Below are 22,411 nucleotides of genomic sequence, written 5' to 3' on the forward strand. Positions count from 1 at the left end.
TACCATGGAATAGTGCTCAGCCATAGAAAGTAATAAAATTGAGTCAGTTTATGTGGATGAACCTAGAGCCTCTTGTACAGAGTGAATAAGTCAGAAAGAGAAAAATAGATATAATATGTTAACGCATATATGTGAAATCTAGAAAAATGGTGATGAACCTGTTTGCAAGGGCAGGAGTAGAGGCGTTGATGTAGAGTGGATTTGTGGACACAAGGGTGGGAAGGAGAGGGAGGGACGATTTGAGAGAGTAGGGTTGACATGCATAACACTGCCATGTGTGAAATAGATAGCCAGTGGGAAACTGCTGTATAGAACAGGGAGCTCAGCTCGGTGCTCTTTGATGACCTTGATGGGTGGAATGGGGGCTGAGGTGGGAGGGAGGCTCAAAAGGAAGGGGATATATGTATAGTTATGGCGGATTCACGATGTTGTACAGCAGAAACTAACCCAGCGTTGTAAAGCAATTATATTCCAATAAAAAAATTTTTTTAAATGTTGGAGGGTGAAAAGATGAAGGGATGTAAGTTAGCAGTTCAAAGGGGTGAGGGCTCTAGGAGAGTTCTCAATATCCTTTTCATTGTTTTGTTTTAAATAAATATATGTGGGAGGAAGGTGATTAGGTTACACTGTATTCTTTTTTGGCTTGATGGTATGGACAGAAGTACCCACAATGGCAGTTAACCAACAGACACTGTCCTAGGCACACTTTTGTATTAACTTGCTTTAATCCTGCCATGTCATGATTATCCCTGATTTAAGGATGAGGAAAACTGAGAGATCAAGAACATAAGTAACTTTCCTAAGGTTGCACAGCTAGTGAGTAACAGAGACAGGATACCAACTGAGGCAGCCTGGCTCCAAGTCGAGTTTTACCCACTCTGCTGTAGGTTTCCCTGCTGACCCCGAAAGTGACTCTGCTTTATTTAATCTGTTTTTTGTTGTTTTTTTTTTTAAAACAGAAGTTATCTGGAATGAACATTTCTCAAGCTGTTATCTTTAGACTGTTTTTTAGGACCTGTTTCAAATTGCTTTACATTTTTCAAAAACTCCATTTCCTTAGGTAGGAGGACCTGCCTACTGTAGTTCTTTTCTTGAGTGCCATAAATAAGCAACAGACCCTAAACAGATTGACTCTTGTAAATGGGAGTGTGAGCCTTCGAGAAACTCAGTAGGCAGATGAGCCCTGCCTTGGTTTCATAAGCATACTTAAGAAAAACTTAACATGTTCATTGACTTATGTTGGGTGCTGATGTGATACCAGGTTTTGTCTGAAGCACCTGTGCTTTTCCTGTGCTGTGTGGAGAATAACATGCACGGCCTGAACCCCAAGAATAAGCCTGAAATTATCTTTTGTTCTGAGGAACAGAGGTGCTTCCAGGCTAGACTTTACAGCCATTGTGGAGGAATGGGAGGAAGCACAACCCTACTGTTTGTACCAGACCTTGGCTGTATGACACAGACCCTTTCTTCTGCCAGTCCCGTGACTGACTTCTTTTCAAATGATTCATGGTTGTTTTCCATGAGTAAATATGCTTTAGTCTAAATCCAGTTAGAGCTCTTTTGCCCCCACTTCCCTTTCCCCTTTTCCTTTGGCTGCAGCTGTTTATATTTGCACTGGGACAAGCTGGTCTATTAGCCCTAATGCACTTTTGTTTGTTTTTTAAATGTTTACTCTTTGCTCTAGCTAAAGAAAGGTCAGTTTTCTCTGTAAGTCCAGATACATGATTATTCATACTGATGGTCTCACAGAGACCGTTTCCTAGAGAGCTTTCATTGGTCTGTCACAAGCCTAATTTGCATTGAAGAGATGTACACACAGATCTGAGTCTTGAGTGGTTATTACATTTCTTAAAAAGGAAAAAAAAAACTGCTTTCCAAAACTTTCCGTATTTGTGTACTCTATGGGAATGTTTTTCCTTTTGGTGCTTTTTCTTTCAACAGTCTATTAACAATATTTTCAGATATACCCCCAAAAGGACAAGTTTCACAATAAACACTCATATACTTGCCTTGAGTATGTCATTAATGTTTTATTATTTCTATCATATATCTATCCATTCTGCCCTTCTCTTCAACCGCACATCATTTTTTTCTTTTTTTTTTTTTTTTACAAATTTCAAATTAAATTCCAGATGTCGGTATACTTGGGAATGTTTTGAGAAGCGTGGGATGATCTTCCTGTCTCTTGCTGCCCTGGGACAGCCGCTTCTTGGGTACCAGGGCTTAGAGAACTGAATCTGTTGCTAAATGTATGGTTTAGCTCATTTTTTTCCCTTGGCTCAGCTACAGTTGCAATGGTTCTTTCTCACTGGATTATTTCCATAGTTTCTGCTTTAGAAAATCTCTTGGAAGCCAGCTGATCTCCTAAACAAAGAAACATTTATTTAGGAAGATGAACGCCACAGAAAGTATTCATTACCTCCATGTCCCACGGCGGAGGCCAGGGTGCCTTCTTGTTCATATGCCCTAAATTTATTGTTGGTACATAGAGAGTGTGGCTTTCTTTTATCATATTGATCTGACAAAAGCCTTAGGTTCTGAGGTGCAGAAATCGTTTCTGGGCTGTTCTTGGTGTCTACAGTTGTTTTACCATATGGTGCTGGGTTAATTTTGTCTGTTCTTCCCTTGAGGCTTTTGTGAATTGATTACATTTTTAGAAAATTTTTAAAATAACTTTTCAAAATGTCAGAGCTTTCTCAGTAGAATAAAATATGATGAGAGATTACGTCAACGTGAGAACAAGTTATCTTAATAGAATTTTTCTCAGAAACTTCAGCATTGAAGTTGAGTCTGTACTTACCCTGTATTATAAATCAGCATTGGTCATGTTCTTGAAAGCCCCTTTTGAGACAAAATGTTAAGTAATCGTAGACCTGAACAGATAAGTCTGTTAGTCTAGAAAGCACCTGAGTGTCTGAGAAGCTCTTCTCTCTCTCTCTGGCCAATCATGCCATTTCTAAAGGGAAGCACAGGAGAGGGGAAGGAGAAAGAAGCTAGCCTAGCCAGTCAGCCAAGTCTGCTCAGTTCTAGTCATCAGTGATATAACTGATGACCAGATTTCAAATTTAATACTGATATGCTATAGAGAAACAACATTAATGCAAAAAAAAAAAAAACCCTGGATTTTGGAGTCAGAATTAGGAGTTTTTTTCTTTATTTACCAATTCTTTTTAATTGGAGTATAATTGTTTTTCAGTGTTAGGCTAGTTTCTGCTGTACAACAGTGTGAATCAGCCATATGTATACATATGTCTCCTCCCTCTTGAGCCTCATATCTCACTCCCCAATCCCACTGCTCTAGGTCATCACAGAGCACCAAGCTGAGGTCTCTGTGCTGAACGGCAGCTTCCCCTTAGCTATCTGTTTACACGTGGTAGTGGACACATGTCAGTGCTCTTCTCTCGGTCCATCCCTCCCTCTCCTTCCCCATCCCCTATGTCCACAAGCCCATCTTCTATGTCTGTGTCTCTATTCCTGCCCTACAAATAGGCTCATCAGTACCATTTTTCTAGATTCTATATATATGAGTTAATCTACAGTATTAAAAAAAAAAAAGAATTAGGTTTTGATTCTGGTTCTGAAACCAGCTGTTTGTGACCTGAGATCTCTTCTTAGACTCATATCAAGCCAATTGATCTTCTGTTCTCTCCTTCTTCTCTGGGAGTCCTGTGATTGCTCAGCCAGAGCTCAGCAGGTCTGTGTGAGTGTCTGCCCACCAAGGGCACTCAGCTACCCAGGAAACCCCTTGCATGGTGAACAGCCCCCTGCTGTCAAGTGACATAATTGGAAAGGATGGAGTGAAGCGCTCCAAGGATCAGTCCTTCCACTGAAGCAACAGTTAAGCTGGCGAGTCTGACAGAATTCACTTTTTCAGAACTTTGGAATTGCTAAGCAAAGCAAGAAAAGCAGGTTATGAAATGGTATCTATAGTACGATTTTTGTTTTAAAAATAAGTATCTATTTGTACAGACAAAACTCAGGAAAAAAGTGAATTGTGTTTCTCTCTGGCTAGTGGGAGTAAGATTATTATTCTGTTTATCTGCTATTCCTAAGTTTTCTGTAGTGAATATGTATTACTTCCATAAAAAATAACAAAACTAAAATAGAACAGTTTGGCAGTTTCTCAAGAAGCTAAAACATAGAGTTTCCATATGACCCAGCAGTACGTTCAGCAGTACTGCTCCTGGAAGTATACCCAAGAGAACTGAAAACACGTGTACAAAAACCTGTACATGAATGTTCACAGCAGCATGATTCATAATGGCCAAAAAGTGGAAACAGCCCAGATGTTTGTCAGATGATAAGTGGATAAACAAAATGTGATATATCCATATAATGGAATATTGTTCAGCAGTAAAAGTACTGATACATGTTACAGCATGGATGAACCTCAAAAACATGCTAAGTGGAAGAAGCCAGACACCAGAGGCTATTGTATGGTAATATATATGTGAAATGTCTCAAATAGACAACCCTGTAAAGACAGAAACTTTTTGGTTGCCAGGCACTAGGGAAACGGAGACTGGAGAGTGATGGCTAATGGGTAAGTGGTTTTCTTTGGACAGTGATGAAAATCTTTAGGAATTAAATAATGATGGTTGTGCAGTTTTGTGAATGTACTGAAAAACCACTGGTTTACATACTTTAAAAGGATGAACGTTACAGTATGTGAATTATAGCTCAATAAAATAATATTTAAGAAAAGTAAACTTTAAAAGAAAAGTAAAGTAGAATCTATTTAACTGTAAGGCACTAGAATTAAGAGTATTTTTAGCAAGTCAAAGTCTAATTTTCACCTAATTCTGTAATTATATATGTATTTTAAAAGAGTACATTTTGATAAACAGATGTGAATCAGGAAATTATGAGTAGCCATGTATCTGTATCTCCACAGCCTTTTCTTAAGTGAAAATTGGGGATATTTTAAAACTGACATAGGAAACTATTTGCTTCTATTATTAGAGTTTGACTTTATATTTTTAACTTTTGTACTACTTTTGGAATTATCCTTTTTTAAAATGCTCAGTTATCATTCAGATGGCTTTGCAATAGTTTTTTTTTTTTTTTAATTTTTTTTATTTTTTTTTAAATTTTAAAATCTTTAATTCTTACATGCGTTCCCAAACATGAACCCCCCTCCCACCTCCCTCCCCACAACATCTCTCTGGGTCATCCCCATGCACCTGCCCCAAGCAAGCTGCACCCTACGTCAGACATGGACTGGCGATTCAATTCTTACATGACAGTATACAAGTTAGAATTCCCATTCTCCCAAATCATCCCACCCTCTCCCTCTCCCTCTGAGTCCAAAAGTCCGTTATACACATCTGTGTCTTTTTTCCTGTGTTGCATACAGGGTCGTCATTGCCATCTTCCTAAATTCCATATATATGTGTTAGTATACTGTATTGGTGTTTTTCTTTCTGGCTTACTTCACTCTGTATAATTGGCTCCAGTTTCATCCATCTCATCAGAACTGATTCAAATGAATTCTTTTTAACGGCTGAGTAATACTCCATTGTGTATATGTACCACAGCTTTCTTATCCATTCATCTGCTGATGGATGCAATAGTTTTAAGTGAGAGTGTTTACATGTGTGTGTTTTTCTCAAGTAAAGTAAGCTGCCATCTCCAGATTCTATATTAAGATGTTGGAATGGTTTAAGTATGTTCTAGAATAATATAAGCAGTATCAGTCAGTTCAGTTCAGTCACTCAGTCGTGTCTGACTCTTTGCGACCCCATGAATCGCAGCACGCCAGGCCTCCCTGTCCATCACCAACTCCCGGAGTTCACTCAGACTCACGTCCATCGAGTCAGTGATGCCATCCAGCCATCTCATCCTCTGTCATCCCCTTCTCCTTCTGCCCCTAATCCCTCCCAGCATCAGAGTCATTTCCAATGAGTCAGCTCTTCGCATGAGGTGGCCAAAGTACTGGAGTTTCAGCTTTAGCATAAGTAGACCTAATTTCCACTTTTATGATTTCCTTTCTCCTGTCTTATCCCCTTCCTACCTCTGACGTTTATTCTCCAAAATATAATATGGGGTTAGAATGTAATGCTTTGTTTTTAATTAAATCTTTCAGTAAGCATTTATTGAGCACCTACTATGTGTCAAGGTACTGTGCTAAGGTTAACTATACAGAAATAAAATTTTAAAAAATAATAATAATTAAAAAATAAATGATACATCTTGTTCAGTTACTCAGTCATGTCTGACTCTTTGTGATCCCATAGATTGCAGCATGCCAGGCTTCCTTGTCCTTAACCATCTCCCAGAGTTTGCCCTAACTCGTGTCTATTGAGTCAGTAATGCCATCCTACAATCTCGTCCTCTGTCGTCCCCTTCTCCTCCCGCCTTCAATCTTTCCCAGCCTCAGAGTCTTTTCCAATGAGTCATCTCTTCATATCAGGTGGCCAAAGTATTGGAGCTTCAGCTTCAGTCCTTCCAGTGAATATTCAGGATTGATTTCCTTTAGGATGGACTGGTTTGATCTCCTTGCTGTCCAGGGGACTCTCAAGAGTCTTCTCCAAAACCACAGTTCAAAAGCATCAATTCTTCAGCACGCAACCTTTTTTTATTGTCCAGCTCTCACATCCATACGTGACTACTGGAAAAACCTTAGCTTTGACTAGATGGACCTTTGTACGCAAAGTAATGGCTCTGCTTTTTAATACGTTCTCTAGATTTGTCACTGCTTTCCTTCCAAGGAGCAAGCATCTTTTTAGTTTCATGGCTGCAATCACCATCTGCAGTGATTGTGGAGCCCAAGAAAATAAAATCTGTCACTGTTTCCCCTGTTTCCCCATCTATATGCCATGAAGTGATGGGACCGGATGCCTTGATCTTTGTTTTTTGAATATTGAGTTTTAAGCCAGGTTTTTCACTCTCCTCTTTCACCTTCATCAAGAGGCTCCTTAATTCCTCATCACTTTCTGCCATAAGGGTGGTGTCATCTGTATATCTGAGGTTAATGGTACATCTAGAACTACTCTTAAAACAGATAAGAAGACATTTAACTCAGATGTGAGAGGTCAGGCAGGACTTCTTTTTACCATCAGTATTATTAGGAGGTTGACCACTGAAACCAAGTCACATTACAGGTTTTTAGAGAACCATTGCACTTAGAGCTCATGCTTGGCACTTAGCACATCCCACAACTACATAAGCACAGAGAAAAGTCTTGAGGAAAGCAATAGGGATTTGTCCCCAGTGCATGTATGTAGAAGCCAGAAATCTTTTTTAATTGGCATGAATATAAGCAGTACAGGTGCAGAGACATTAGTGAAAGTTGAGTTTCTGCTTTCTTGACCACGTAACATGCTGGAAACCTTTTATACCATCAGAGCTTTTACTTCCCCTAATATGCTTGCTATATATATATATTTTAAATATCATAATGAACTTAAAGGAATCACTGTTTTTTATTAGTGTTTTTAAAGAAATAGACAAGTTCTGTTCACATTGCTTTCCATGGGACTGATGTGTAGTGGTGTGGTCGTGTTGGTGATTAAATACTGAAATATGACCTTGCAGGTTGGTAAAGAGCTGATGCTGTCAGCCAACTGGATTCCCTGCCATACCCCAGCCTCTCCCGAGACCCCAACCCTAGAGATCCTCACAATCCAACATTTTAAAGGTTATCCCCAGGCCAAGAAGGAGGCTTGAGGGACCCTGCGTTTTTACTACTGTTCCTAATTGCCAGCACCTGGGCCAGCCCTATTGTTAAATCATTTTGAGTATCACACTGACTTTCTGACTATAACATAAGTTACTGCTGTTTTAGCCATGTTTGTATTCTGCCAGCTGCAGTCGCAAGTAGCTCCAGCTCATGTATCATTGCCTCTCTGTACAGGACCAAAATTCAGAGTTTTCTTATTTTCTGAATAACCCAGAATACCCTCACAGTGTAACTCTCAATGGTCTTCTCTACCATACTGATTTTTTGCTCTCTATTTCTCTCCGTGTCGACAGTCTGGCCTAAGTCCCCTGTTCTCTTATTGTTCCTTCCAGTCCGCTTTGCACCTTACAGACCTCCCGATATCTCCCTGAAGCCCCTGCTCTTTGAAGTGCCCAGCATCACCACAGAGTCGGTGTTCGTCGGTCGGGATTGGGTTTTCCATGAAATAGATGCTCAGCTTCAAAGTTCAAACGCCAGCGTGAACCAGGGAGTCGTGATCGTGGGAAACATTGGGTTCGGCAAAACCGCCATCATCTCCAGACTGGTGGCCCTCAGCTGCCATGGAACACGGATGAGACAGATCGCCTCCGACAGCCCACACGCCTCCCCCAAACGTAGGTACCCTTTTTTTTAAAAGAACTCTCTGCTACATGGCTTTTAAATTTCGTTTTATCTTTATATTAAGTCTCAGATCCTTTCATTTTCTGATCTGCAAAACCTGATTTGCATGTGAGGATCTTCAACTCAGAGTTGGGAGAAAAAATGTAATACTCTGCTGACATTTAGCCCATATAGCCGACAATCACCTAAGTGTGACAGAAAAACCCTTTCTGTCAGAATAAATGTATGAGTCTTCCCTCCTGGCTGGCTGGCTGGTCCATCCTTCGGGTAATGACTACAGCTATTGCCTGTTAGAGCTGTTTGCATCCATTGCTGTCAGCTTTTGCTCAGCCTGTGCCCAGCCTTGCTGGCATAGTCTTGTTTGCAGCCTCCATTTCTTTGTGATTGGTGTCTGTTGCACTGCTTGAGCGTGAATTTCGTTGTGTCCTTGAAGAATTTCTCCTGCTTCCTTGTGAAGAGATGCTGAGATCTCATATATATTCATGCTTCTTTCATCACCAGCAGGGCGCAGTTTAACGATCACCGTCAGGATCTTGTTTGTTTTTAAAATACTTATATGGTCCTTAGTGCCAGGTGCTCTCAAAGAGTTTGACAAATATTAGTTCATCCAGTCCTCTCAGAAACTCAAGTGAGGTAGTCCTCTTTTCTTCCTTTCACAGATAAGTGGTTTGAGGCTCAGAGAGGTTAAGTAAGCCTCCCAGGTTTCACAGCCAGTAGAGTGGAACTAGAATTTGCGCCTAATCAGTCTGGTTTCAGAGGCCAGTCTCATCCATTTTGCTGTGCTCCCCTCTGTTTATGCCTGGAACTCGAGTTAAGGAGCTAAAAGGAAATGTACGGATATTCTTACACATAGTATATGCAGAGAACCACAGATTTAGATGATCTTTAAGATTGGCTCCTATGCTAAAATCACACTCCTATGTGATTCTAAGATGTCTTCATGTTTAAAAGTAACTGTTTATACCTATTCCTGTATTTTCCTTAGAGTGCTTAAATATCACACCAGACTACTATTTATCTGAGTCATCTAAGAGGTTAACTGTTTGAGTGTGTCTACCTGGCTTCTGCTAGTTATAAGAGAACAAAAAGAAACTGTTGCTCTACTAGTCCAAATGAGTAATCTAGCTCATCATAGATTTCTAGACAGCAACCACTAGAAATGATTGGTTTGAGGTCATAGTAGCTACAGAGTCTAGCACAGTGCTGTGGGAACTCAAGAGAAACTCACTGAACACCCCCCAAATATCCTGGCTTCTGTTGACATTAACAATTTCATGTCTTTAGGTAAACACATTGCCGCTGGTAAACTTACAGATAATCTGACATGTAGAAGAACTAGTGTCTAGAAAGAAAACCAGTTGAAATCAAGAGTCTCTGTTTGCCCGGGTGTAGTAAGAATTAGTACAGAAGAATTCATGTCTTAAGAGCAATATCATGCTTGGTTTCTGGATGAAGCTTTTCTGAGGTAGATTGACAGAATGTCAGAGGAGTCAAGAGTCCACAGGTTGAGTCCCAGTGCTCAAACTGACAATACTTTGTAACCTTGAGAATCTTACTGTAATTCTTGAGACCTCGGTTTTGTCACCCGTAAAGTGCATCAGTAGAATTTGGTGATCTTTAAGATTCATTCCTGTGCTACAGTTCTGTGATTCCAAGATGTCTTCATGGTTAAATGTAACTCACCATACCTATTCCAGTGTTTTCTTATTTTTTTCCCTTTTTTTTTTGGTATAATTTTTTTACTATGTTAGTACACAAGTTGTTAATTTTTAATAGACTTATTTGTTTATTTTTTTGAGCTGGACCTTCATTGCTTTGCGCAGGCTTTCTCTAGTCGTGGCAGGCGGGGGCTGCTCCTTGTTGCAGTTCAAGAGCTGCTCATCGCAGGTGCTTCTCTCTTAGTGGCACATGGGCTCTAGGCGTGCGGCATCGGTAGTTGCGGTGCGTGGGCTTAGTTGCTCCCTGGCTGTGGAATCTTCCCCGGAGAAGGGATTGATCCCGTGTCCCCTGCATTGGCAGGCTGGTTCTTACCTGCTGTACCACCAGGGAAGTCCTATTTCAGTACTTTCCTTAATGTGTGTACATATTACACCAGACTACTGCTTATCTGAGTTTTCCAAGAGGTTAACTATTTGGCTGTGTCAGGAAGAAAACCAGAGAGGTAATAGTCTCTCTGACTCCACTGTATGTCACTGTGGCAGATAACAGAATGGTAGAATCATGGCTCAAGGGCAAGAAGAACTGCCTTCTCTGAAAGCGAAAGTACCTGCGAGTGGCCCCCCAAGCCTGAGAGCAGGAGTTAATAGAAAACCACCATGTGCTCCCCAAAGCAAAGGTTCTCTAAAGGTAGTTCATCCAGTTATTCTCCAACATCCATTGCCTTTTACCTCCAGAGAAACTCTTAAAAATATCAGGACACTCCCGCTCATGTGATAAATGTCCACATGTTAGACTGGGGATTTGGCCTGATAGTTAATTTTCACAACTTGAAAGGGATAGAGTATGTGGCTGTGTATTTATCAGGATTACACAGAACCAGCACTGCCTTGTTGTAATCTTTGATGTAGTAATTTTTGTTGTCATCTTTGATGTTCAAACCAGACCACTACTCCTTAAGATGAGTCAGGAATAAGTGGTTGACGTCATTTACTGATATTTAAATATTAACTCTGAACAACAAAATCAACTCTTGGTGTTACCCCAAAACTACACACTTTTATAAAATTTTCATTTTCCACTATGCAAATGATTAATAATAAAATATAACATCAGTTTGTTTTAGAATTGTCTCTCTCATTAAATTTTCTAGTTTTGAGGGCACGTGTTTTGTCTTTCTTGTATTATTATCCTCATGAGGTTTTGGTTAAAACTTTTCAAGTATTGGGGCTCAAAAATACTGCTTTTAAAAAATCAGTGGTCTGTATGTTTCTATTTTATATTTCTGTTTTTTCTGTAAACAGATATGAATTGAATACATATTAACCAATTTAAATGTATTTCTTTGAGGATAAAAAAAAAAGAATAAAGAACAAGCTGTTTTTCAGCATCGATCTTTTACTATAGGAGCCAGCACTGGAAATGTCACTGACAGTAGCAGAATTTTTTTCATTAGTGAATAAGGATGATGTCTATAGAGAGAGAACTGGATTCAGTTTTTACAGTTTAATTTACCTTAAGCTTTGATAGGTGTGTTTAGAATCCCACTGGCCTTCCCAACCCTCAGTCAGTGATGTAGTTGTAGCGATGATGAAAATAGGTGAAATGTTATTGGAGCTCCTGGCCTCCGTCTCTGCATCCTGTGTCGTTCTCCTGCCTCCGCCTCCTCCACGCTGAGCAGCACTGCTCTGGAAGATGTGAGCAGTCTAGCCTGCAGCACTGCGCTGCCTGGCTCTGTCCTTCCCCCATAGACACCCAGCCCCCAGCCGCCCCCTCCTTGTCATTTCCCTGGGAAGGCACAGAAGAGCTGTCAAGGCAGGCACTAGCCTGCCACCTACACCCCTTCCCAAACCTTACTCCCCCATCAGTCTCCACCACCATCATCACCCACCCCTCAACATATACACTCTTCTAAGAACAAAAACATTTTGTGAAAATGGACCTGTTGCGTAACTGGGATATTATCACACGACCTACAGAGATACTCAGTACAGTCGTTAGGGAAGTTCAGTCTAACACAGGACTCTATTCTCCTATCCCTAGAAGTCTCAGTGTAGTTATTGTTTGGATTTGATATTTGCCAACAGCTGCCATGCCCCCAAATAGCTGTGCAGTGAGTAGTCCTCCTCTCCCAACCCTGCTCGTCCCAGAAATCCATTTTGCCAATTTGCTGTGTATACCAGCAGCTCCTCCCGATTCACTTGTTTTCCACTCTTCTCTGAATACCAAGCAGAAAGTAAAAACACCCAAACAGAAAGGAAGGCGTCTCCAGAAGGGAACAGCTAGAAGACAGAAGACCATAATTACCCACAAAATCAAGGACCAGATAAAGGGAAACGGAGTGGAGCAAGGGAGCGAGCAACAGGCATGATACAGTGACAGCCGCTGGACTTACTGTTTCTTCAGCCTTCTTTCACTGCTCTCTCCCACACCTCCCCTCCTACAGTGTATCCAGAACTCTAGGCAACAGCCAGTTGAGTGGAAGAGGTCTCGATTCAGTCCTCCTGGTAGGGACTCACATGAAAACCATTTTCCCCGTTCTTCCTCCTCTTTAGTAGCTGTTGACCATCCAGTAACAGCCTACTTATTTTGTGCCCCTTGTTAAAATATTGTCCGTATTCACAAATGTAGTCCATGATTTCTAGTAGTAGTTAGTGTGCATGTGTGAAGTCGCCAGTCGTGTCCGACTCTTTGCAACCCCATGGACTGTAGCCTGCCCGGCTCCTCTACCCATGGGATTCTCCAGGCAAGAATACTGGAGTGAGTTGCCATTTCCTTCTCCAGGGGCTCTTCCCACCCCAGGGATCAAACCCGAGTCTCCTGCATTGCAGGCAGACGCTTTATCCTCTGAGCCACCAGGGAAGCCCAGTAGTAGTTAAGATACTACCTAAATAACATGAACAAATGGAAATTTTTAAAAACAGCTTTATTAAGCTACAATTCACCTAACCCTGTAATTCACCCATTTAAATGGTTCAATTCAGTGCATTTTAGTGTATTCACTGAGTTGTAAAGCAGTCACCATAATCTTTGCATGTTTTCATTCCCCCCTAAAAGAAATCCTATGCCCGTTAGCAGTCCGTCTTCATTTCCCTGCTAAGTCCGTATCTCCACCCTTAGGCAACCACGAATCTGCTTTTTTGTCTCCTGTGAATTTTCCTGTTCTTGGCATTTCAAATAAATAGAATCATACACTATATGACCTTTTGCAACTGGCTTCTTTGAGTGAGTGTAACACTTCCAAGGGTTATCCATGTTGTTTTGCATGTATTGGAATTTTATTTCTTTTTATTGTGAAGTAATGTTCCCTTGTGGGGCTGTACCACATTTTATCAGTTCATCAGTTGATGGATGTTTGGATTGTTTCTACTTTGGAGCTGATGTGAATCTTGCTTCTTTGAGCATTTGTGTACAAGTTTTTTCATGGACATACATTTTAAATTCTCTTGGGTACATACCTAAGAGTAGAATTGCGGGATTGTGCAACACATTGAATTTAGCCAGTCTTCAACCAGTTCAGAGTTTTATGATGATCTGATGCAAACATCTCATCTTTTTAATCCAGATGTGGATGCCAACAGAGAGCTGCCACTCACACAGCCACCGTCAGCCCACTCTTCCATCACCAGTGGAAGCTGCCCAGGAACTCCAGAAATGCGCAGGCGGCAAGAGGAGGCCATGCGGAGACTAGCCTCACAGGTACGAGAGGATCCCCAGGGTGCGGGCGCGCTAGTGCCATCTTAATGTCAACAGAACAATGGCAGGGAGACCCCAGCAAAGCAGGGTATATATAGGTATACCATGAAAATATAGAGAAAACTTTCTCTTTCTTTGCTGTTCCTAGAAAATACTTTGTTATTTTGGAATCAGAAACTTATTGTTGGAAGGACCCTTAGGAATAACCAAAGTCCCATAACGAATAGATAAGAAAGTGGAGACTCAAAGTTATATGATTTACCCAAGATCACAGTATAAGTAATCAATATAGTTTTTAAATTTTCATTCCTAGCTCATAACTTCCTGCTGTACTGCACTATCCATGAATTTTTTATATTTTACATTGTAATTTTCTTTATTATTATCAAAGCGATATACACACATAGTTCAGGAAATCAAATAATGTTCAAAGACTTATAATAAAAACCAGAAATTCTTTTCTCCTCCCCAAGCCACCCTCTCCCCAAAGGCAAACACTTTCAATGTTTAGAGATATTTCTCTGATCCATACCTCCATCTCTGTAAATAATATTTATGGCCTGCCATAACTGTTTTGATCAGTTCTGTACATTATCCATTGCTTCTTATTATGGATGATGAGAATTTTAGCTCTTTCACCTTCTTTGCTCTGTCCACCATGTCACTACAGTTATTTCGTGATTTTTGTCTGAATCTGTGTGATATTATTTTCAGTATTAATACTGTGGCAATATGATTCACTGTAGAACCAAGAATAACATTTTCTTCTTGAGCAGTTTTGTTTTTCCTGGGTTATGAAATGCCTCATTTTAAAATTTGCTTCTTTTTCTTCAAAACAATGATTGTCATTCCATAACTCTTAATGCTTTGTAAAATGGCTCTCAGTACAACTTTCCACGTCAGTTATATTCCCACACACACACACTCTAAAAGCCCCAGAGTTCTGCATCGAACTAACCTGGACCTTGGATGCTGTCAAGGCTTACCAGCTAGTTGTTATCCTGGAAGTTCTGTTGCTGTGTTTGATCCCATGTCATCATCTTTCTGGATTATATTCCTTTCTTTGATGGAGTACATCCTCTAGTAGCTTCCCAAGAAAAAATGCCAAGGAGGTAATTTTCTGAGATGTAATGTTCATAAAAGTGTCTTTATTCCATTCTCATACATTACCATTTGCTTGATATCATAAAACTGGAGCTTAAAAATTATTCTCCCTCAGAATTTTGAAGGCATTCACTTTTTTTTTTAATTTTTTAAGTTAATTTATATTGGAGCATAATTGCTTTAGAATGTTGTGTTAGCTTGTACTGCACATAGCTTGGATCAGCCATACATATACATATATCTGCCCCCTTTTGGAAGATATCCATCTTGAACTTCCAATATTATTATTTAAGTAATACTGTTTTCTTGTTCTAGTTGCTAAGTCATATCTGACTCTTTGTGACCCCGTGGACTGCAGCACACCAGGCGTCCCTGCCCTTCACTGTTTCCCGGAGTTTACTCAAACTCATGTCCACTGAGTTGGTGAAGCTATCTAACATCTCATCCTCTAGTTCCATCCCAATATAGTACTATTCTTATTCCTGATTCTTAACTTTTTCTTCCCTCCAGAAGCTTTTAGAATCTTCTCTATCACCACTCTTACTAGGTCTTTTTTTTTTTTTTCATATTCTATTGGTGCCTGGAGAAGGCAATGGCACCCCACTCCAGTACTGTTGCCTGGAAAATCCCATGGGCGGAGGAGCCTGGTAGGCTGCAGTCCATGGGGTCGCTAAGAGTCGGACACAACTGAGCGACTTCCCTTTCCCTTTTCACTTTCATGCATTGGAGAAGGAAATGGCAACCCACTCCAGTGTTCTTGCCTGGAGAATCCCAGGGACGAGGGAGCCTGGGGGGCTGCGGTCTGTGGGATCGCACAGAGTCGGACACGACTGAAGCGACTTAGCAGCAGCAGCAGCAGAACCCTGGGTATATTCTTTGATTCAGGGAAATGCTTTTGTATTATTTATTGATAATTTCCTCACCACCACTTCCTCTGTTATCTCCTACAACTCCTTTTAATCAAAAATTAATTTCCTATGTTAATACTCTTCTTTGCTTCCCTGTTTCCTATACTTTCATTTTCCTATTTTGTTTTATGATCCATTTTAAAGAGATTTCCTCCACATCACCTTGCAATACTTTCACACACACATAAAAAAATTGGCTATCATAGTTTTAATTTCCAATAGGTCCTTTTTTCCCCCAGTTGTTCCACTCTTTTTTATAGCATACTGTTTTTGTGTTATGGATGCAGTATGTTCTCTTATCTCTTCCTTAATAGTTAGGTAATGAAAACCTGGTGGAAGCTTGTGTATGCGGAGAGCTTCCCTATAGAGAATTAAGATGACCTGTCAACTTTTACTGGAAAACCCCAAAGTCAGTGTCCATAAGTTTTTTTCTTGCACTGTTCATCTTACCTAGCAGGGAATCCACCAGTCTTCTGGAGGGTGTATATCCTGGTTGCCAGCATTCTGAAGCTAGTGAGAGAAAGTGAAGTCTCATCACTTAGATTGCCGACTTTTACATAAGCCCCCTGTTTCAGTCCTGCACCTGCTCCTTACCTACCCTGTGTCTGGTGTCCCTAAGCCTAGATTCTCTTACTTAGTTTTCTTGAGTGAATATAATCCTCTTTCCTGTGGGTTTTGGGGAAGGTAGTCACCCAGCTGGGCAAGATGGGAGGGATATCTGGGGATCAACTGCTCCTTCCCTAAACGTCAAATAATGTCTGTGTTTTCAACTTCCTTCCTCACCCCTCTTTTCCACAGTATCTGGTGCTTATAATTCCTGTGCTTTTCTGAGGTTTGACAGATGATTCGGCCTTATATCCTCAGCTAGCACTTGCTTCACCTTCTTCTGTTAAGCCACTTAATCCTGCATTCATATTCCATCTTTATGTATTATAATCAGATTAGATATTTCTCATCAACAGAGTTTAAATTTATGTTTCTTTTTTTCCCCCCAAATCACTCTGTGATAATCTTTTCTTTATTTTGTGACAATTATTTATTTATTTGGCCGCATGGTGGGATCTTAGTTCCCTAAGCAGGGATTGAACCTGTTCCCCTCCCCCACCCCTGCAGTGGAGGCACAGAGCCTTAACCACTGGACTGCCAGGGAAGTCTCCACATTTCTGTTTCTTATTCTCCTTATTTTGGAGGAATGCCGTCTCCAGTGTTTGAAGAAGTCTCTTGTCATGGTTAATCAGTAATGGCGAACAGGAAGGCATCTTCACTGTCATAAGCTTCTAATTTCTTCATAGAAATCCTGTCCAGGTGTGAGCCAGAAATGGCATGTTTCCCCCAACTACAGTTTCAGTTGTCCCCACTTAGTGGTACACACCCATTTATAAATGGGCTACTGAAAACAGTTTGAGACTTCCTCATTTCACTGCTAACTCAGTGCAACTTTAAAAGACATCTTTTTTTTTCTTTGTGTAAGCTGACTCCAGCCTCTTTAGAAAAATCAGAATAAATGTCATCTAGAAATACACAAATGCTGAAGAGCTTTCATCATCACAGTCATTTATTTATTCATTTGGAATAGATGTTTGGAACACCTGTAATACAAGATTGAAGCTAAAGCAGTGAACAAGACAGACACAGTCCCTGTTATTAGGTAGCCTACGTTTTTGTGGTGGGAGAAAGCCAATAAACAAACAAATACATGGTATATCAGATGGTGATGAGTGCTAGAAAGAAAGTCTTCACATGCTGTCACTTCTTAGTCTCTCATCAGGAGAAAAACCTGGCTGTCTACCCATTAAGACTCTGCACTTCCACTGCCAGGAACACAGGTTCAGTATCTGATTGGGGAAATAAGATCCCACATGCCTTGTGGTGCAGTCAAAAAGTTAGAAGAGAGAGAGAGAAAGAAATCCCAAGATTCCATATGTTCAATATTTGGAAAATGTTATTTATTTTTAGTAGGAAATTAGTAGCTATACTTACTTGAAAACTGATCATGTTTTAAATTCCATGGTTGTGCCTTCCTTAAGCACAAGGTAAATCAATCTCTTTTGTACCTAGAAATGGGATATTTTTATGGGGTTGCACAGAGTTGGACATGATTGATGCAACTTAGCAGCAGCAGCAGCAAACCTTCTATAAGAAATGACTCCTTAAAGTTGATGTTTGATTCAATATTTTGAAGATGTTAAATGTTAGAAGTGAGATATACTAGTTGTTATTTACACTTAAGTAATATATTTAAAGTTTCATGCTTATTTCTTCCTTAAGCAAAATATAAATACCTCTGTATGCAGAGATGGAATATCTTAAAATTTACACTGAACACTGTGAAACAAATGGACCCTTAGAATAAAATTGAATGTTATCCCAGTAATGGTGCCACATGTCCCAGTTCAAACACAGGTTTGTGCTATAGAAGCATAGAGCAGAAGCCAGCAACCTTGCTTCTCATCTGTAACAAATGATGAGATCTTTTCAAATCAGTTAGTATTTTGATAATGCAAGCTATTATATGAAAATTAAAAGTACCCTTGAAAAACTTCTTGATTTGATAGAGTTCTTAGTGTCGGTTCTTGTGTATCATTCATTATCATTGATATTTCATAGTATTCTTGAGGCTTCTTGTGCTTCTTCATAATTGAGAACATTGAGTTTTTGTCACAACTTTAGAGCAGTTTTATTTATTGAAGAAACACTTTTCACTTAAAGTGGCAGGTTTTGCTATGTCTAGATCTCTTAATGTATTTCCAGTTAATATTATGTATTTCTTCTGAAGTACAGTTGAGGTGTGTGGAGATCTTGTTCAGAGCCTTTCCTGGATGTGTAACTTTAGAACAACCATCACTTTTCCAGGGTTTCATTCTGTTATCTGAGTGGTCAGACATGTAGAATTCTCCAGACAGAGAGACTGACTTCTATTTACTATGGGCATAACGCACATTGAGCTTAGTGCTTTTTACATTATATTTGTTATTTCGCTTCTTCATTCTTACCTTGAACCTCTGAGGTGGTCATTATCATCCCCATTTTACAGATGAGGACACTGTGCTTCAGTGATAGTTAATTTTTCCAGTGTCTTCCTATTAGTAAATAGCAGAGCTCAGATACAGAGTCAGTGTTCACCGCAATAAAGTAAGTCGTCTTCTTCCCATTTAACAGATACAGAAACTCACCTCATACTGATGTTATGTAACTCACCAAAATAACTAGAACATGACTTGAAACCACGATTTAAACTGAAGCAGGCAGGCTCCAGAGTCCAGGCTTTTAACCACTGTACCGCTCTCCAGTGCAACAGGAAGGATTTTTGTTTAGTGTTCTTTTGGAAAAATCTGTCAATAATTGAAAATGGCTTCAAAGCAAGAAACTTATAATGAAGGAGCACCTTCCAGAAATTTCGCTGACCTCAAATTCTTCTTCAAAAAGTTTTCTTTTTCAAAAGTGACTAGAAGCTCTTGTCACATTAGGTAAGTTGTCACTGGCTTAATCCTTAAACTAAGAAGCTAATACCTCTTAAATAAGCTAATTAGAGAAACTAGCTAATTTTAAGACGTGTCACAGAGACACAAAAAGCAGAGGATTTTTCCCCCCTAAGGAAATCTATATAAGAAAAAAAACTGAAATGTCATCCTTGCCAAGAGACTAGTTCTGTACTAAATCAGGATGATGTCAAATGATCATGGTTCCTGAGCTAGTTGCTGCTAGTGTTAAAGGTATCAGCCAAGGAAGTGATCATGTCAGCAGTTCAGAAATGCATGTACCGCGCATACACACACATACTCATAGGGAGAGAGGAAAACAAAAAATAACAGTGAAGTATGAGATTTGGAAAAAGAAAAAAAGTATGAGATTTGGTTTGGGTTCCAGTTGGCTATTTCGAAAAGATTTACATTTTAGGAGAAATGTGGTCCAAACTAAACTGCAAATAACCTATAAATGATGTTTTATAAAATGTGTCTAGGGTTTTTTTTTCCTCTAAAAATTAACACCAAAATTTTATAGTGAGACTCAGATGCATCTACACTCAGGATACTGAATATGGAAACAACCTTATTTATTCATTTCTCAGGGTTTTTTTTGTTGTTGTTGTTGTTTTGCTTTTTAATCTTGTCTCTTCCACTAGATGGGTCAGTATTTAAATTATTGTTCACCACTCTGTCACCAGCTCCTAACACAACGCCTAGCACAGAAGTATGTGTTAAATGAGTGAATAAATTGTAATCTGTTCTCTGTACTGAACTCTGAGGAATCTTTCTAAAACATATTTCTGTTCTTGCTACTTAAAATCTGTCAGTGGCTCCTCCTTGCCCTTGAATGGAATCCAAACTCCCTTCTTGAAACATGACTATTATCGTAAAGGACCTTTACATGCATGGGTACTAAGTTGTTTCAGTTGTATTGGTGCGCAACCCCATGGTCTGTAGCAGGCCAGACTCCTCTGTCCATGGGATTCTCCAGGCAAGAATACTAGAGTGGGTTGCCATGGCCTCTCCAGGAGATCTTCCTGACCCAGGGATTGATCCCAAGTCTCCTCTTTCTCCTGCATTGGCAGGCAGGTTCTTTACCCCTAGCACCACCTGGAAAGCCCAGAGGGCCTTTACATTTTTTATCTAGCCCAGGGTTTCTCAGCCTCAACACCATTGACATTTGGGGCCAGATAACTCTTGGTCTGTGGGCTGTCCTGTTTAGTGTACTATGCTCAGGAGTATCCTGGGCCTCTGCCCACTGTCTAGTGGTGTCCCTCCACCCGCAGTTGTGTTGACCAAAACTGTCTCCAGATGTCACCAGATGTCCCCCGGGGAGCAGAGCCACCGCAGATGAAAGCCTCTGCTCTATCTATCTGCTCATATCTCCTGCTTCTCCCCACTCACTCGCATTCTAGCCACACTGGAGGTGTAAAGCTATGTCTTTCCTGAGGGGCTTCACACGTGCTGTCTTCCTCTGCCTGGGACACACCTGCCCCAATCCGCTTCTCATCATCCTTTAGATTTCAGCTTAAGTTTCACCTCTAAGGAGGCTTTTCTGGCTCTCCTTAGTTCCTTAGATGGCCCCAGCTTGTGTTACACCTGCATCTTGTATTTCATCCTGCATTTTTCATCCTCATATTCCAATTGAGATTTTTTCCAGTTGAGATCCACTGAAAAGGACAAAACATTGTTTTTGTGGTATTCTTGCCAAAAAAAAAAAAAAAACGCATCTCATCATGCATTTTCCCCAGTTCTATCAAGATTAACTGACATAGAATATTGTATCAGTTAAAGATGTATGGCATAATGATTTGATATGTGTATAAGTTTAGTTAATAACCATCACCTCACATAGTTACAGAATTTTTTGTGTCATAAGAACTTTTAAAATCTACTCTCTTAAGTCATTTTCAACTATATAATGTAGGACTGTAAACTGTAGTCACCAGGTAGTACCTTATGGTAATAATAATAATGTTGCAGATGGATACGGAAATTACCGGGTAACAATTTGGGGAGGAACGGTATTTGCACTAGCTCAAAGTAACTCCTCTAAGATATTTAACTATAAAGGATAAGACAGTAGCTTTATAGTAAAGAAACTTGGCAGAAACCTTTACCTTAGCCAAGCAATCAAGGTCAGCACCACCAGTATCAGGACATGTCATGTCATGAACCCTGTGACATGATCCGCTGAAAGGGACAAAACATTGTTTTTGTGGTATTCTTGCCAAAAAAAAGTCTCAATTGGAATATGAGGAAAACATGAGAGGAACTCACATTGACTGATACTCAACAAAGTAATGCATCAGTACTCTTCAAAAGTGTCAAGGTCGTGAAAGACAAAAACTGAGGCGCTCTTACAGACTACAAGAGTCTAAGGAGAAATAACAACTGGATAGAATGCTGGATCCGAAAAAGGTCATGAGCAGAAAACTGACCAAATTTGAATACTGCCTCTAGTTCATAGTGTTGTGCCAGTGTTATTTCCTGGTTCCAATAATTATGCTATGATTATGTAAGATGTTAAGGGAAGCTGGGTAAGGAATATACGGAAACACATCTTTTTGCAACATTTAAGTCTAAAATTAGTTCAAAATAAAAAGTTTTTTAAAAAAATCCTACTGCAAAAAAAAAAGAGCTCCAAGCTGGAAAATTACTGAGGCCAAACCCAAGTCTTGAGCTATTCCTAGCTGCCAGTCCCAGGATGCGAATTACAGCCATAGTTGAGGGAGAAAGGGCAAAGAAAATGTTTTTACCCTGAGCCACGAGGTCACTAGACACAGGAAAAGCCAAACGGAAGTAGTGGAAGGGATGTGTCAAGTAGGAAATCAACCAGGTGGTAGTGAGAGAGTTCAAGAAAGAGTGATGAGAAATAAAAAGTAAAAATATGAGAGTGTGAAGGAAGGTCAGTGGCAACATTAGAGTTTAAGTAATGCTGGGACCTCCCTGGTGGTCCCATGGTTAAGAGCCTGCACTTCCACTGCAGGGGGCACAGATTCAATCCATAGTCAGAATCCCCCATCCTGCATGCCATGTGGCATGACCCCCCAAAAAATTTTAAGTGATGCCAATGACAGCTGATGTGAGCGTTGGATCGTAAAAAAGGCTGAGCCCAAAGAATTGATGCTTTTAATTGTGGTGCTGGAGAAGACTTAAAGAGTCCCTTGGACAGAAAGAAGATCAAATCAGTCAGTCCTAAGGGAAATCAACTCTCAATACTCCTTGGAAGGACTGATGCTGAAGCTGAAGCTTCCAGTACTTTGGCCAACTGATGT

The 22,411-nt window shown here is 40.1% G+C and overlaps 1 protein-coding gene across 4 annotated transcripts in view; it reads left to right on the forward strand.

Annotated features, from left to right (window-relative positions):
• The window catches only part of TANC2 (tetratricopeptide repeat, ankyrin repeat and coiled-coil containing 2), a 368,300-nt gene that overhangs the window by 267,719 nt on the left and 78,170 nt on the right, over nucleotides 1-22,411 (forward strand). For all 4 annotated transcript variants that reach the window (XM_018065318.1, XM_018065319.1, XM_018065320.1 and 1 more), the window contains 2 exons: nucleotides 8,014-8,295; nucleotides 13,524-13,657. In XM_018065318.1, the coding sequence (XP_017920807.1) occupies nucleotides 8,014-8,295; nucleotides 13,524-13,657 (416 nt within the window). The remainder of the gene's footprint in view (nucleotides 1-8,013; nucleotides 8,296-13,523; nucleotides 13,658-22,411) is intronic.

This window comes from Capra hircus, chromosome 19, assembly GCF_001704415.2.
Source record: "Capra hircus breed San Clemente chromosome 19, ASM170441v1, whole genome shotgun sequence".
NCBI lineage: Eukaryota > Metazoa > Chordata > Mammalia > Artiodactyla > Bovidae > Capra > Capra hircus.